This window comes from Anarhichas minor, unplaced genomic scaffold (genome assembly GCF_050575085.1).
Source record: "Anarhichas minor isolate MPS153535 unplaced genomic scaffold, ASM5057508v1 ptg000005l, whole genome shotgun sequence".
Taxonomy (NCBI): domain Eukaryota; kingdom Metazoa; phylum Chordata; class Actinopteri; order Perciformes; family Anarhichadidae; genus Anarhichas; species Anarhichas minor.
Window position 1 is genome coordinate 992,457 of NW_027466451.1, and position 15,819 is coordinate 1,008,275.

The 15,819-nt window shown below is 40.0% G+C and overlaps 1 protein-coding gene across 1 annotated transcript in view; it reads left to right on the forward strand.

Moving 5' to 3' along the window:
* smpd3 (sphingomyelin phosphodiesterase 3) overlaps window positions 1–13,331 on the forward strand; it is a 33,255-nt gene extending 19,924 nt beyond the window's left edge. Inside the window, exons 5-9 of the mRNA XM_076112506.1 lie at window positions 5,219–5,380; window positions 6,910–6,999; window positions 9,570–9,633; window positions 11,400–11,568; window positions 13,230–13,331. Of these exons, the coding sequence (XP_075968621.1) occupies window positions 5,219–5,380; window positions 6,910–6,999; window positions 9,570–9,633; window positions 11,400–11,568; window positions 13,230–13,331 (587 nt within the window). The remainder of the gene's footprint in view (window positions 1–5,218; window positions 5,381–6,909; window positions 7,000–9,569; window positions 9,634–11,399; window positions 11,569–13,229) is intronic.
* Window positions 13,332–15,819: the final 2,488 nt, after the last annotated feature.

Genomic DNA, 15,819 nt, shown 5'->3' on the forward strand with positions numbered 1-15,819 from the left:
GTATGTCCAGATAGCTAGATAAATGGGTGCATCAAAACCTCTGCGTGTCTCCTCCTGCTGTTCCCATGGCGACCGACTCAAGCTGTTTACAGCGTCACAGCCCTATTTAAAGCTTCCGGTCGATGCCTCCCTCATTTTTAACCAAAGACACGTCCCCCCCCCTCCCCTTTGGCCTACTATTCTGGGCTCCTTCTACGCCTAGGCCTAAATATAGCCGCGCCGGGGCTGTTTCTAAAGATACATCAAACATAGAGCCTTGGGGGGGTAAAGAGGGAAAACTGGGAGGAAAAACGGGGGAGGTGAACAGAGACCTGATTCTTTTCTGAGAGGAAGGAGATGTGTATGTATATTCGTAATCTTTCCTGCTTGAAGGCCAAGATGCACGATGCAGTGTGATCGACTAGATACACAGAACAAATACTGAGCTTAATACTACACTGACTGCAGTGGTAAACCTCTTTGTTTGATTTGCAATAGCAGCGTGTCAGACCTTTATATATATATATATATATATATATATATATATATATATATATATATATTTTTTTTTTTTTTTTTTTTTTTTCCCAACGTTAAAGGTTTTTTTTGGGGGGAGTTTTTCCTGTTCTGATGTGAGGGTCCTGGGACAGAGGATGTCGTATGCTGTACAGATTGTAAAGCACTCTGATGCAAATTTGTATCAGCTATACAAATACATTTTATTTTTATATTATTTAAAATAAAAAATGTCAATCAGGGGGTGTCTATGGATATGAATTGTATAGAAGTCTATGAGAAAATGACTCTACTTCTCTCTTGATTTATTACCTCAGTAAACATTGTAAACATGAGTTTATGGTCTCAATCTCTAGTTTCAAGTCTTCTTCAATACAGCATGATGTTCATTTAGTAAATTATGGTTCCTTTAGAGTCAAACAGACCATAAAGCAGAGAATGCTTTAAGTTTGGCTAACTTGTGATTGTCAGGAAACTAACGGCGTCGCTCCTTCTCAGTCCAAATATGGTTACTTCCGCTCACTGGTAAAAAAAGAAGATGGCGACGGCCAAAATGTCAAACTCAAGGCTTCAAAACCACAATCCACAAACCAATGGGTGACATCACGGAAACTACTTCCACTTACAGTATATACTTATATAAAACCTATGGCTGAACAGTTTTTTTAAATTATAATTTATTTTGGTCTTAACAAAATAAATTTCACAAAAGCGAGCAAAAAAAACAACAATATAACATTTTAAAGACCAAACAGGGGCAGACTGAAACATGTTGCACCTACCTTTTTACAATACATGGCAATACAATGTTCACGGACAATTTTATTTTTGTTCATTCAATTATTTTCAACATATTTTTGTATGTGTTTCACACAACTGAACATTTTATTTCACCTCATTATTCATCTTTATTATTCAGGCACCACCAGAAGGCAAACATGATTTGTTTCTATACAAAAATATAGTTATGATCTTCATTTAGCTTGACAGGTGTTCCACATGGGTCTTAAAAGTGAGTCTGGTATCCAGCCATAGTCCTAAGTATTTATAATATTCAATAGTGTCAATTTCAGAATGCCAGATTAACAGAAGAGCCGGTGACATATAAAACAGTGTCATTTGCGTAAAACTGTACATTACAATTTGGAGTGGCAGAGATGATATTGTTCATACTGCGAATAAAAGAGTACCAAGAATTATGGAGTGAAATTGATCTCAAATGTGCATTGATGAACTACAAATGAAAAGTAAGATTCACAAATGTGGACCATGGTTTGTGCATAGTTTGGGGTTATCACAAATAATTTGAACACATGTAAAACAGTTATACAAATCACAACCTGAATAATTATTAATATTTTACGAACAGATATTGAAATACATCTTCACAGATCTGATAATTGTTCGACTTCGAAAAAGCTTCCAGTGTATACTAAATATATATGAAATATTCTTTTGTATTTATTAACCGTTGTATTTATTGTTAAAAGCGTGCACACGGAACGCCTAATGCGCATGAATCAGGTTACATTTGTGTGCGGATCCACAACTGCATGCTGTGTTTATTTCCTAGTGGAAAACTGCGACATCAGGGCTTTCGGTGAAACTGTGTGTAATTTCAAAGTGTGAAAAGGTGTTTCTATATAGACAGCATAGCTCGTCATACCCGGATGAGAACACAAACATTGACCAACTATATATTCAATTCTATTATACAGTTCCAGCTATTGTTGAAGTGAAACATCATAATTTGATTGAACTTGGCCAAGTTCCCCACCGGTATTTAACACTTTGTCCGCCACTTCCTGATTGTAAACCCAGAAAATCACTAAATGTATGACTTTGCAAAGATTGCATTGATGTAACAAGTTGTATAGTTCTGAGAGCAACGGATAGACAGGTAACATCCTCCAAAGTCCGACAAAAGAAGGCAGCATTGCTCGTTTGAATTCGGAGGAGCCTTTGGAACAAGACTGTTATGCCATATTTGATAGTTGGTGACTGAATAAAAAATCATGCTTATCATTTTTGTTCTCTATTAGAACAGGATTGTTGTTGAGTTACACATATATAATTTAATACATTATTCAGCTCTAAATAAACCTCATGTGTGAACTTGAATAAGTTTTCACTGAAACAAACACACACATACACAGGCGAATCTACAGCAAACATGCCCCCGCAACCCCCAGCTCCATCTATCTCTCAGTGATCCAGGAATACAAAAAAGAAAAAAAGACACATTTCATTTCACATGAACTCGAGCCGGAGCTGAGAGTAATCAAAGCCAGAGCCACCTACTCACCCAGCAATATCTTGACACGTCTTTGTTTCTTACACTCTCCTCTATTCAGCTGTTATTTCTATCTCACACGCTCTCACCCACCTCCTCCCTTCTCTCTCCAACTCTCCAATTTGTCAGATTTACTGGCAGGGCTGGACCGAAGAGGACACTGCCAAAGCAAAATAGCACCATGAGCGACTTGATATTATGCCACTAATATTAGTAACATAAAAGATGAGCCTAATGGCTTAGTAAAGAGCTGTCACTAAGTAAAGAAACAGAAATTGTCAGTAAAGTCAGGAATGATCTTGTGCAGTTTTTACTTATAGCATGTGACAGTACACCACTTATACAAGCAAATTATGCGCAGTAAACAATGATAGCCAACATATTGTGAAACTTAGCAATTAGTTCTTGGTGAAAAAGACCAATAAACCAATATATCTCAACTGATAAATTAACACTTCATCTTTATTTCACAGAATATCCCCATTCCTATAAGTGATATCACTGTAATGCATAGTAAATCTACAGTTTTTTAGCCACTTGAGGACGCTGGAAACACGGCGTAAACATTATCTCTTTATAAAGTTGTTATTTACTCCTCAAGACTTAAATCTTTTGGGAGATTGTGCATTCGTTCATGTGTGTATATGTCTGTCCACGGCTAATCTTGCATACTGCTGGGCCCATCAGCCTCATGGTTTTTGTGCTTATTTATGACTGTACGCTTAAGGACCTCTTGTGGTTGAGGTTGTTCACACTTTTTAAGAAGCATATTTATGGCCTGTTTTTCACTGTCATTGACTGCTGCCTCCTCATTCCTCTTAACTAGCCAGTACAGGTCGCAAGTGATCCACAACTGCAGCGCAAAAAGCATTTTTCAACAATCTGCCAGACTAAAAAGCAAGTCTTAACTAGTCTGTTACAGGACACATGTTGGCCTCTGTTGTAGCTCAAAAACTGACATCCATTGACAAGGTTGGTCTCATTTTGAATCGGAGCATCTGCAATTCCAGACCCAATATGTTATTATCCACTAAAGTCAGGCTCAATACGAGATGAATAAATCCCTGCTTTTGTTATCCTTGCCACCATCTTGACAATAATGGGACAGGGAGGGACAATTAGGTGAGATTCAACTATTTTTTGTTTGGGAGAGGAGCGGGGGGGGACACAAGGTGGATATCTGCACTCTACTGAGTGCACTTTTCTAGTTTATTATTATCAGCCCTCCCTCCTAAAAGTAAAATTCTCATACAATAAAACTGCATTGTGAATTGGGTCTCGAGGGAAAACATTTTTGCTGAGGATTACGTTTGCTTTTGACGTATCACAAATAAGTTTCAAATGAGTCCTAAGACGTCCCCGAAGGGAGGAAGTTGGGGTGTTGGATGGGTTTAGAAATTCAGGGCTTTCACATTGAAGACTGCAGTTTGTGTCCATTGTGAACCAAGTTCACCAAGTTGCATTTTTTTGTTGTTTTGTTTTGTTTCAGTTTCATAGTCACTTTAAGTTAAATCATGATGTTTTTATTGAACCTAACGAAGTAGTTTTCTTCTCCAAACCTAACCAAGTAGTTTTATAGCTTTTTTTTGTTTGTTTTAATTTGTTTTGACTTTTCAACTTTAACCACGTGATTGAAACTGTTAAAAACTGCCAACATAATCCGGGATGAAATATGTTTCCCTTGAAACATAATTGAGAGTGCAGTTTTGTTGTATGGGAATGTAATTTTGTAGGAGACAGGGTTGTTTGTTATATTATGTTAGCAAACTTTTCACACATTCAGAAGACACAAAGCAACATTAGAATTGATTTGGAGTCATGTTTCTAGCCATCTGGCGAATGCAAGTCTGATATTCACTCATTTTAGCTCTTCTTTGGTCTCCACCAACTTCTAGAGGGGAATATCTTACTCAAAAGTTGTTAAAAGCTCCACTATGTTCACCATGATAACTTTTTCACACAACACAGCTGCCTGCTGCCGCTGGAAACAAGACTGATGAGCGGAGTGATAATGAACCAAAGCTATAAAGTTGTGGGCCATAAATCCAGAGCAGCTCTGCAGAGTTAGTGATATTTATCTGTGGGTTTGTTACAACAAGCGACCCGTCTCGAATTACATCTATGTATAACAGTTACTCAGAGTATCATCATCATCCATTGTATTAATATATCATATCATATCCTGACCCATTGTGTTGTTAGTTTTGCCTTATCCAGGTCAGCGGTTCAGCGTTAAGGGATTGTACATGTTGTACAAATTGTAAAGCTCTCGGAGACAAATCTTAGCTTCATTGCTTTCCGTCCCCTCTCACTCCCTCAGACTTTCATTCTGACACCATTGGGTGACTTCAGGGAAACATTTTGAATTCATCCATTTGCTTCCTCCCTCCCTCTACTACACACACACATACACACTGCTCCGTCTACCAGGGGATGCATCCGTACGCTGTGAGCAGCTGGACCTGTTGCTCCAGTGGGGGGCCGAGTTTCGCCAATCCTCGTCCCAACCACCTGAAGGAGAGAAGGTGCTGGAAGACCTGGTGGCCTTTGATGTCGTCCTGGGAGACCTCAACTTCGATAACTGCTCGTCAGGTATGAATATCTCCGGGCTACTTCAATATATTCTGAACTTTACATTTAATTTTATACCCACACCAACATGATGGAAGGTTCATCTCTCAATATCTCCTCCGCATGGATAACGTATAAAACCCAAGAAGCAGTGAATGGTGAGTCCATAATGTAAGACCTCTTATAGCTCTGACACAGGATAGTTGCATGGTGCCGGGGCTTTAACAATAGAAACTAATACAATATTAATATCTGTACTAATGATAAAAGCTTGAAGGTGAACTACAATGTTGAAACTCATGACTCATCAGTAATACATTAAAGGGAAACTTCGGTATTTTTCACCCTGGACCCTATTTTCCAATGTTTTTTTTGTCTAAATTACTTATTCTCAAAATGTTGTCCAGTATTGAAGAAGAAGTCTGCAGCTGGCAGCCGCTAAACAAGCTGTGATGTAATCTTTCAGGGCAACTCCTCATTGTCAATGTACGCCCATTAAAAATGCTTATTTTTGTCAGGTGGCAACCGGTTCTGAAAAGTGAAGCCAATGTTGAAGTGTCTTAAAGCTGCATTCTGTCTACTGACTGATTGTATAGAAGTCTATGAGAAAATGACTCTACTTCTCACTTGATTTATTACCTCAGTAAACATTGTAAACATGAGTTTATGGTCTCAATCTCTAGTTTGAAGTCTTCTTCAATACAGCATGATGTTCATTTAGTAAATTATGGTTGATTTAGAGTCAAATAGACCATAACGCAGGGTAAGCTTTAGGGCATGGCGAACTTGTGATTGTCAGGAAACTAACGGCGTCACTCCTCCTCAATCCAAATATGGTTACTTCCGCTCACTGGCAAAAAAAACAAGATGGCGACGGCCAAAATGCCAAATTCAAGGCTTCAAAACCACAATCCACAAACCAATAGGTGACATCACGAAAACTACTTCCAATTATAATTCTGATTATGATGTTCATTTTGTAAATTTATGGTCCATTTAGAGTCAAATAGACCATAAAGCTGGGTAGGCTTTAGGGCGGGGCTACCTTGTCACTGCAAAGATCCAAAATGGCGAAGGCCGTAATCTAAGATGGCGACGGCAGAAACGCCGAACTCTGGGCTCTCGCTTGATCTGGTCTGTTTTTTATTGTGTCATGTGATAGAAACAGGGGGAAATAGGGTCCCGGTTGAAAAACACCCTTCAAGGTACGATTATTGCTTTTCCCAAAATAAGAGCAATTCATTTTTGTTTCAGTTACATATTGATATGACAGTTGTAGAGTGTATTTCTAATACAATCTAAAAGAGAATTCTTAATAACGGATTGTCATAAAATCCCACATTCAGGTCAAATAAGCATGAGCACATCATTAGGGGAAAAAATGTGGCAGTGGCTTTCTGTTGAGGACTGACTCATTTTTGCTTGCTTACTTACTTATTACTCCCTGTTCCCAGGCAGTAATTACTGAGAAAGAAGACTCGGGGATGTGTAACTCCTTTCTATTATTTAGCCTAAAACTGTGAATGTGTGTGCTCTTGTTTTTTTTTCAGAGGACAAGCTGGAGCAGCAGCATGCACTTTTTACTCAATACAAGGACCCATGTCGCCTGGGGCCAGGGGAGGACAAACCATGGGCTCTGGGTAATAGCACACACACATACACACACACAGTCAATATGTTCCTCTATGGACACCATGGAACATCACATATACAGATATATACATCAACACCTTCAACTAATCCTCCAAGAAGTGATATTACAATACATTATGAAAGGCAGATGTTGCTATACACACATAACCTGAGTGGCTCTGGAAATATGGTGATCCATCCATAATACAGAGCGGACTCTAATCTGGCTCTGTCCAGCTGAATCAGGATGTGTGAATTAAAATGTGCCCAGTACAGCATGCTGACACATGAGCTTTAGTGACGTAAAGACTGGAGGGTTTTGGTCTGGATGTGAAGCGTTATTTAGGGCAGCGGTATTTCAGGGACAGTGTGGGCAGGACAGAGTGAAAGGGCTCGTTTAGAGAAGGGCTTATTTATTTGGACAGTCACGTTTGCACGGCGAGGCCAGGGGAACAGATCTGCGCCTTCAGTTTCGGTCGCTGTTGGACAGGAGGAAAGGAAATAGAAAAGTAAAAGAAGAATGAATCGATAAATGGAGAGGGGAAAAAGCTGATCCCGTTTCATAAAGCTCATCCTAAGAAGATTAGACCTAAATACAAACGGAGAGCTAGGCTGCCAGCTGACGGTGTGTCCATAGATTTCATGAAATCTGCTGAACTCTTCTAATGCTGGCCCACTCATTCAGCCAAACACACAGACAACCTGCAGGGCTTGTGCTGCATTCAGATCACGTGGGAATTCTGGCCAGCCTGGGACCACTTAATAGCTAAAAAAGCAGCGACATGGAAGTAAAAAATCACACGTTTGAAGCTGTGGAAATGAAAGGCTTTGACAAAAATCGACTTCACTCATAACTGACACGGCTCTTTTGGTGAGTTCATGTTTGATCGCTGATTAAACACGTTAAAAACAAACCAAAAACCCAACAAATACAGCAACTGTGGCTTCCTATGCATTTTAGGAGTCAAAATATGTATTTTCTCACCACATTTGTACATGGATGGATTCCTGAACAACCTGCTGGGTACAGGCCCAGGGAACCAAATTGTCAGGGTCCCCCCCTGTACTTCACATGCAAAATGTCACTCAAAGAGATGTACCAACCACGAAGGGATGCAAAATGACCACATAGAAACACTAAACAACCACAAATAGACACAAAATGAGTACAAAGCCACACAAAACACCTCAAAGACACAGAATAACCTCAGAGACACAAAACAACTACAAAGAGACACAAATGAACACAAGGAGACACAAAACAACTACAAAGAGACAAAAATGACTACAAAGAGACACAAAACTGACTACAAAGACACACAAACGACCCCAAAGACACACAAATGAGTTCAAATAGATACATAATCCCCACAAAGAGACACAAATTGTCTACAAAGAGAAACAAAATGACTACAGAGAGAAACAAAATGACTACAAAGAGAAACAAAATGACTAAAGAGAGAAACAAAATGACTACAAAGAGAAACAAAATGACTAAAGAGAGAAACAAAATGACTACAAAGAGAAACAAAATGACTACAGAGAGCAACAAATAAACAAAAATAGACAAAAAACGACTACAAAAAAAGACACAAAATCACAAAAAGATGCACAAAATGACTACAAAAAAAGACACAAAATCACATAAAGATGCACGCCTACAAAGAGAACAAACACCAGAAAGGGTTAAAAGCATCTGTTTGTCTTGTTCCCATGTAGTAGAGGTGTTGGAGCCTTTTGCACGTCTGTGCCCAGGGGCCCGTTGTCTCATAATCCGCCAATGCACGTATACTAGAGCTTGTTGGTGATGCCAAACGTTATGAGGACAGAGAAACTGAGGTCACGTTGACCATCTGAAAGAGGGAACCTCGTGTATATCTAGACTTTCCCAGAGGAACTGAAAGTAGCACAACAGCCAGTCTGTTGAGTCTGTCGTCAGACGCCTACTTTTCAACACATTGAAGTAACTCCAGTCAATTCACGAGTGCTGCTCTCCTCATATGGGGCGTTTTAAACACATTATCCAGCCCCACATCCTCTTTCTCAAAAGGATCTCTGAGTGCTCCGTCTCCCTCTGGCTGTTATATTCCAGCGGTTGATGACGGCGGACTGTGGTCTGAGGGCAATAAAGACGGAGATGTTTAATGCTCTTAGAACAAAGTCTGCTGACGCCTCCGTTGCCACAACGCAAAAAAGCCAAGTTGTTCTTTTAGATCCTCTGTTCTCGAATGAAGAAACTGTTCATTGTAGTGAGGGGAAGACTGCAAAGCATAAGCTAGATCAATACACATCAATGGTGGCCATATTTCCAGGTCTGCTGCTGCAAATGAAAAACGTAGCATATATGAATTGTCAGCTTAACTATCTGAATATTTCTTAGAAGTACAAAAATGTGGCGACCCAGACACTGTCAAAACAGCACTTCTGTCTTCAGGGCGTCCTTTATTCCTCACTATTGGGATAGAAGTGCTACTTCGTCTACAGTGTAGACTCTACACTGTATTAGAAAAATAATCATTAAAGATCAGAAAAACATGAGTCTGCCTGCACAGTGATGCATTTTAATGTCTTTCAACAGGTACTTTGCTGGACCCCAGTGGCCTTTATGACGATGAGGTCAGTTCACCTGAAAGTTTACAGAAGTAAGTCACACACACTAACTGGTTTTCTTCACTTAAGATGACATTGCATTGACTTACCCAAACCTTTACCGCAACCACCACATGCTTCAGACCAACCTGTATTTTCATCAAAAGTTAGTGTGAGTTCCATATTCATTCCTTAACCCCCAAGCAATTTCAGTTTTTTTTTCTCCTGTTACATTTTTCTCTCTGTTGCCTTGTTTTTTACTGCAATATATAAATCCTGCACCACTATAGAAACAATACAACCATGGCTAGAAGTAAACATACCTAAAACATGTTTGCATTTAAGACAGTAAAGGACAGTTACAATGCCATAAACCATAAAAACGAGTTGAAACAACTTGAATGTCTTTGATAATTTATTGAACAACAATATGAAAATAATAGAATCTATATATCCAACATTATGTGTCAACAAGTGTTACCAATGTTGAAAAAAATGGAGGCTCCACGTGCTATATATATTAAGCTTTTTACATTTACACAAGCTCTACTTTTCCTCTCTGCTCTGAGTTCAGCAGCCTGCAGTTCCGTAGAAGAATCACTGAATTATTGTCACGTGACTGTTGGTGTCAGCCGAGTCAATCGTGGCTTCCTAGTTGCGCTGAAAAGTGCTTTTGTAGTGCTTTTTGAAAACAGTTTCTTACAGGATCTGTTTAAAGCAAACGCTTAACTTGGGACGAGATTTTAAATGAGACATGAAGAATAAAATGTATTTGCCGAAATATTACAATTTCCTGTTTCGTTTTGGCTTTCTAATGGAAGCGTTTGTCACACATTATGTGTTCAAGCACTGTCGGAAAAATTAAAATCTGACGATAATGATGTTTTTTACAGCTTCTGGCTAGGATATACTGTGTAGTTTTGGCAATTGTTTAAAGAAAACATGCTTTTCAATCCCGCTGGCGTGTTAAGGGTTTCAGAGGATTGCTGCAGTTGGTATTTTTAATACAAATTAGTTTTTGACATATTTGCTCAAAGTGTTACTATATCCTGACAGTAGTATATGAAACAGAAAATCTGTGGAAACAGTTTCTCTGCCTCCCTTTCGTACTAATGGCGTTTGCAAGATTCCACCCTACTGAAAGAAAGCTACCGATCAGAACCGAGGAGTCTCTTAACTCAGCTGCCAATCACTGCACATGAAGCTTATGATCTTAGATCAAACCAAGAAAATAGTCAGTGTTGATCGAATATGAATCAAGATTCTGTTACTGCGCTGCCCATTTCTCATCTCTAATGTTTTCAGAAACATATAATATGTATGCATATTTAGTGAACCGTTTAGCTGTAAAACAAGAAAGATTCTGGAAAACAGTCGAGCCAAAATCAAGAATGGCCCAGCGGCTGGAGCAAATTTTCAAATTTTCCAGCTAAAATGCTTTGTGTTTGGTGTGAACACACAACAACAGTGCACCCTAACCGAGTAACAGGCAGTTGTAGAATCACTAGTTGCTCTCTGGCTGAATATACAGTAGCAGGTTTAGACTTCATAGTCACAAACAGCACCAGAAAAACGTTAATTACACTGGTATTAACTCAAAAGCTGATCTTTGACCTAAGCACTACACTCAGTACTCCAGTGCACTCTTTCTTCATTTTACCAGAGATGGCAACATCATAACTACAATTCCCTTTTGAATTCACGCTGTTTTATAACTTTTTTTCTTCCTGTGTTTGGACTGCAATGCAACTCCAGGCCTGCATCCTTGGTCTAAACATCAGTCTTCTGATCCTTTCCCATCCCTGTGTGTCTCTGTCAGAGTGATGGAGAACGAGGAAGGGAGGAAAGAGTACCTGGTGTTTCCTCCCAGTAAGAGCCAGTGTCCCGCCAGCAGTCAGAAGGGGAGGAAGATCCCACTGAAGGGCAACGGACGGCGGATTGACTACATGCTCTACAGCGACGAAGGCCTGCAGCAGGACTGGAAACTGGTACGGTTTAGTCTCCAATTAAGTGTTACCTTGAATTTGTGAAGAAAACTTTTTCTCTGTGTAAACTGAGAATCCAAAAGAACACATGGCATCTTTGCAAAAACTTTATCATATAAAACATTTATATGGATGAGTCGCACTGCTGCGGAATATCAACCTTTCGTCTGCCATTGTCCGTTCCTACCACATCTACATCAAAACAGTAAGTCAGCGGTAAAGTAGTGAAGCCCACCTATCGCTCGATTTGATTGGCTGCCTGTGCGAAGTGTGACATTGAGAATAAATGCCGATTGTTCTTGTCCAGTGGCAAAGGGGTTAAACAGACTTCGCAAATGCGCTGCACAAAACACAGGCGGGGGGGGGGGGGGGGGATTTCTATTTCACATGAGGCCCCCACGGTGATACTAGTTCCGTGCAAATAGTGCTTTTAAAAGACAATAAATCTGCTAATAGAGTGAAATTATTGTTTCCCTAGTACACAAGCTCTGTTATAAATGTTTGCCATTTTCTTCAGGGAGGTGATGTGCCGTATTCTGCCCTCATTAAATCATTCAAAAATTAAACCAACAGGGCACCTGTCAATGCTCATTTTCCTGAGCCGTGTGAAACATAACTGGAGGCCGGTGATCTCATATCTCATAAGAGAAAGACTGACTGGTCAAAGGGATAAAAAAAAAGAGGATAATGAAAACATGGCAGCACAAACTGGAAAGGAAAGGAATGAGGGCAACGCTGTCATGGCTGCCCGTCTGTGGGAGAGATTGGGGAGGATTGGAAAACCAAATCACATCCTTCACATCTCTCTCCCTTAAACCACAGCTGCCTGATGCCACCTTGTGTCTGAATGTAGTAACTGTAACATCGTTTTACTTGACACTGACTGCAAAGTGAAGCTCATCCAATATGTAGTTGTTGTGCTTCCTCATAAACAAACCTCAAACCTGTTATTTCATCGTGGGTGGTCTGTTTATTGCCTTATGGAGAACAGCAACGGGCTAACTAACTGCTAGCTTGTTAGCATCCTCATATCTCTGCAACAAAACACAGTTTTTCACATTCAATGAATGGTTTCTAATACACTATAATGTAGTGATTAACAGTTATAAAGACATTTTAAGTGTTTATTAAAGTACAGTATTTGCCAAAAATTATAAAGTCTCCTATGAAGACATATTTTATATTATTACAACAGACATTAATGAACTGGCAGAAGAAAAGATGACGGACATCTAATACATGTAAAAGGTTGAAAAACACTGGAGTAGAGGTTTAGTTAAAGCCTCAGTACACTACCTGCCCAGCATCAAACAGCAGAACACAGTTAGCAACTAGCTAGTGAATAAAGTGGAGCATTTAGCAGCTAAAGAGCGTGGTATTTTTCCCCAGGAGTTGGTGGAGAGCCAGAGCAAGAAGAGCAACAATAGCATTGTTTTGAGTTTAATGTTCACTCTCCTGAGTCTGCTGGATGAGCTAATAGGTGACTGTTTTGCTAACACTTTTGCTAACTTTATATGGTGATATGCGAGATGTTTTCGGCTAGTTGCGCTGCCCCTCCAGTGGCCAAAGAAACCCTGCAATTAAGACACCTTTAAAGTCCCTCAGCATAAAAGGTGTGATCACGGTGACCTGATGACAGTTCTCTTCTTCTCTTCTTCCTGCAGGAAATCGAGGAGTTCAGCTTTGTCACCCAGTTGGCTGGCCTCACCGACCACCTATCTGTGGCCATGCGATTGGCTGTTTCCACCGGGGAAGAGGAGCCTTAGATTGACTACGAGAGTTTTAAAAAAATTTAATTAAATACTGCCATGGAGGAGTGACAGACGACCAGAAAGAGAAGAGGAGATGACACGTTTACAGATCTGCTTGAGAGAGAGAGAGAGAGAGAGACAGAGTGAGAGAGGGAGAGACAGACAGACAGACAAAATTCTGCGAGAGGATTGAAAGGAGAGCGAAATGGACGGATGAAACAGTGGGGGAGCGCTTAGCGGATGGATGGATATATAGAAGAGGGTGGCAGCAGAGGAGTCTCTGGAGGGGAGAGAAAAACAGGGGCATTCAGTTTACAAAGCCAGAAAGATATTTATCTTCCATGGGTAAACCACCCACACAAACAAACACACTAATGACATTACCTAACACACAAACACAATCGATCGACATTTTGACTGTTGAATATCGCCTGGCTTCTCCACCCTTCTCCTCTGACACTCCCTGCTGAACTGAATCCACGGGGGTTTTATTTACAGCGATTCGTTTTTATGTAGCCAATTTACACACACTCCTTTTATTTTAGCCCAAATGTAAATATGATTATTTTTCTTTTTTTATTATTCTACCTTCAGGGACAAAAAAGGCAAACACATCATTTAAGTGACAAAAGTGAGGGGTACGGCTACTGACTGGCTTTTACACTGACCGCCTGTGTCCTTGTGTCGTGCTCCTTCCTGAATGGCTATTGGTCATTCACCTTACTACTCCCATGTCAGTCCCAGGAACCTCAACAAGTGTCTTTTTTTCTAAAAAAAAAACTTTAAAAAAACTAGTCTTTCTAAAAAGGAGAAAAATAATATGATACGATTTCTAATGTCGCCACACCACTTTTTATAGAACGTTTAAATGCCTGTTTAATACTATATGGTTTCTAAAAAAAAAAAAATGTTATTGTATAAAGGGACATGAAATTGGAGAAGTTGTTTGTTTGATGCATTGCGATGCTTATAGCATGTGGTTCAGCCATGACTGGTGGAAATCAGACATTTTGTTGTGTAATAACGGGAGCTGAGGCTTTGCGGATGCATGATGGGAAACGGTATCAGTTTACAACATTAATATAGCGTCTTGATACACTTGCTTGCTTGAGTCTGGCTGCCTGAGTCAAGAGGTGCACACTTACTGTATGACGGTGTGACATTTGTTCATGTGAGACTCCACCCTGCTGGTGACACTGAACACACATAAAGGTGTGCACAGAAACATAGTGAAGACTTGCGCAAAGCAGCCATAAGCATCGTGTGTGGGGGGATTTCAGGTGATGTTACACGTCCGCTGGCGGCCATATTGGAGGTCCTCAAATGACAACATGCGGCCATCTTTGAGGGAGTAGATGTTGTCAGCTTGTTAGCTAACAAACCAATGTAGCTATGTGTTTAGCAAGCCATCGCTGTCTTTGTCATGTGCACTAGCTAACACACAGCCCAGTTTTTGGTTTGAGCTCAGCCAGTTGTCCAACGGATCAGCCTGATGACAGCCATATTGTGAAGCAACTGCAAAACCTCATAATGCAGAAACATTTTGACGACCGCACACACCCTGTACAATATGCCAAGTTTGCGCAAACATGTTTTATAATCATCTAATCGGTCCCAAAGAGGCAGGCTGTGTTCGAAATGGCGTGCTAACGTACTGCATACTAATGCATACTGCTGGAATGAAAGTAACGTAATACAAAAGTAACGTGATACAAAAGTAACGTGATACTAAGGTAACATGGGACGGAAGTAACGTGGGACGGAAGTAACGATTTGAAAGTAACGTGATATGACAGTAACGGGATATGAAAGTAATGCACCATACAAGTCTGATATGCCAAACTACGTGAGCATGTGCAGTAGTCCTCACCAGGACCGTGAAAAATCACGTGGACGTCATACTGTCACAGTGGTTTACCCGGAAAGCTGTTTTGGATCACAAAAAGTAAATTTCCTAAAGTAGCCATTTTTCTTTAATGATAATTTGTGTGTATATTGTTTAGTGTGTCGTAGTCATGATCATTTGACAGATTATTTAGTACTTCAAGACATCCTGAAGTTTGCCATGTCAAAATTGTTCAGTATTTCAGAGAATAATAATCAAAGTATATACCGTTGTGTTACTTTTTACCCACTCGTGTTTTACTTTCGTCCCGACAAACGAGTTCACAAGTAACGGCTCTTAACATCCGTTCAAAGTCAAATTACACTGAAGCCGTTCCACATTAACACAAAATAACACCTGGTATTGATAGAACACACGTGCGTATCTGATTCTTTCGTACATGCTCTGCCTTATTCAATGAACGATTAAGTATGATTTTACCAACAGACTGTTCACACTGAATTAGACTGTATGTCTAAGCGTTGGCCGGGCCAGTGTCAAGGTGCCCCACCAGCGTCTCCGTTACATCTTCAAAAACATCGCAGCAAATTTACAAACAGGCATTGGGAATCTAAATGGTTACATTCTTGCATGAAAACCGGTTCAAACATAATAGAG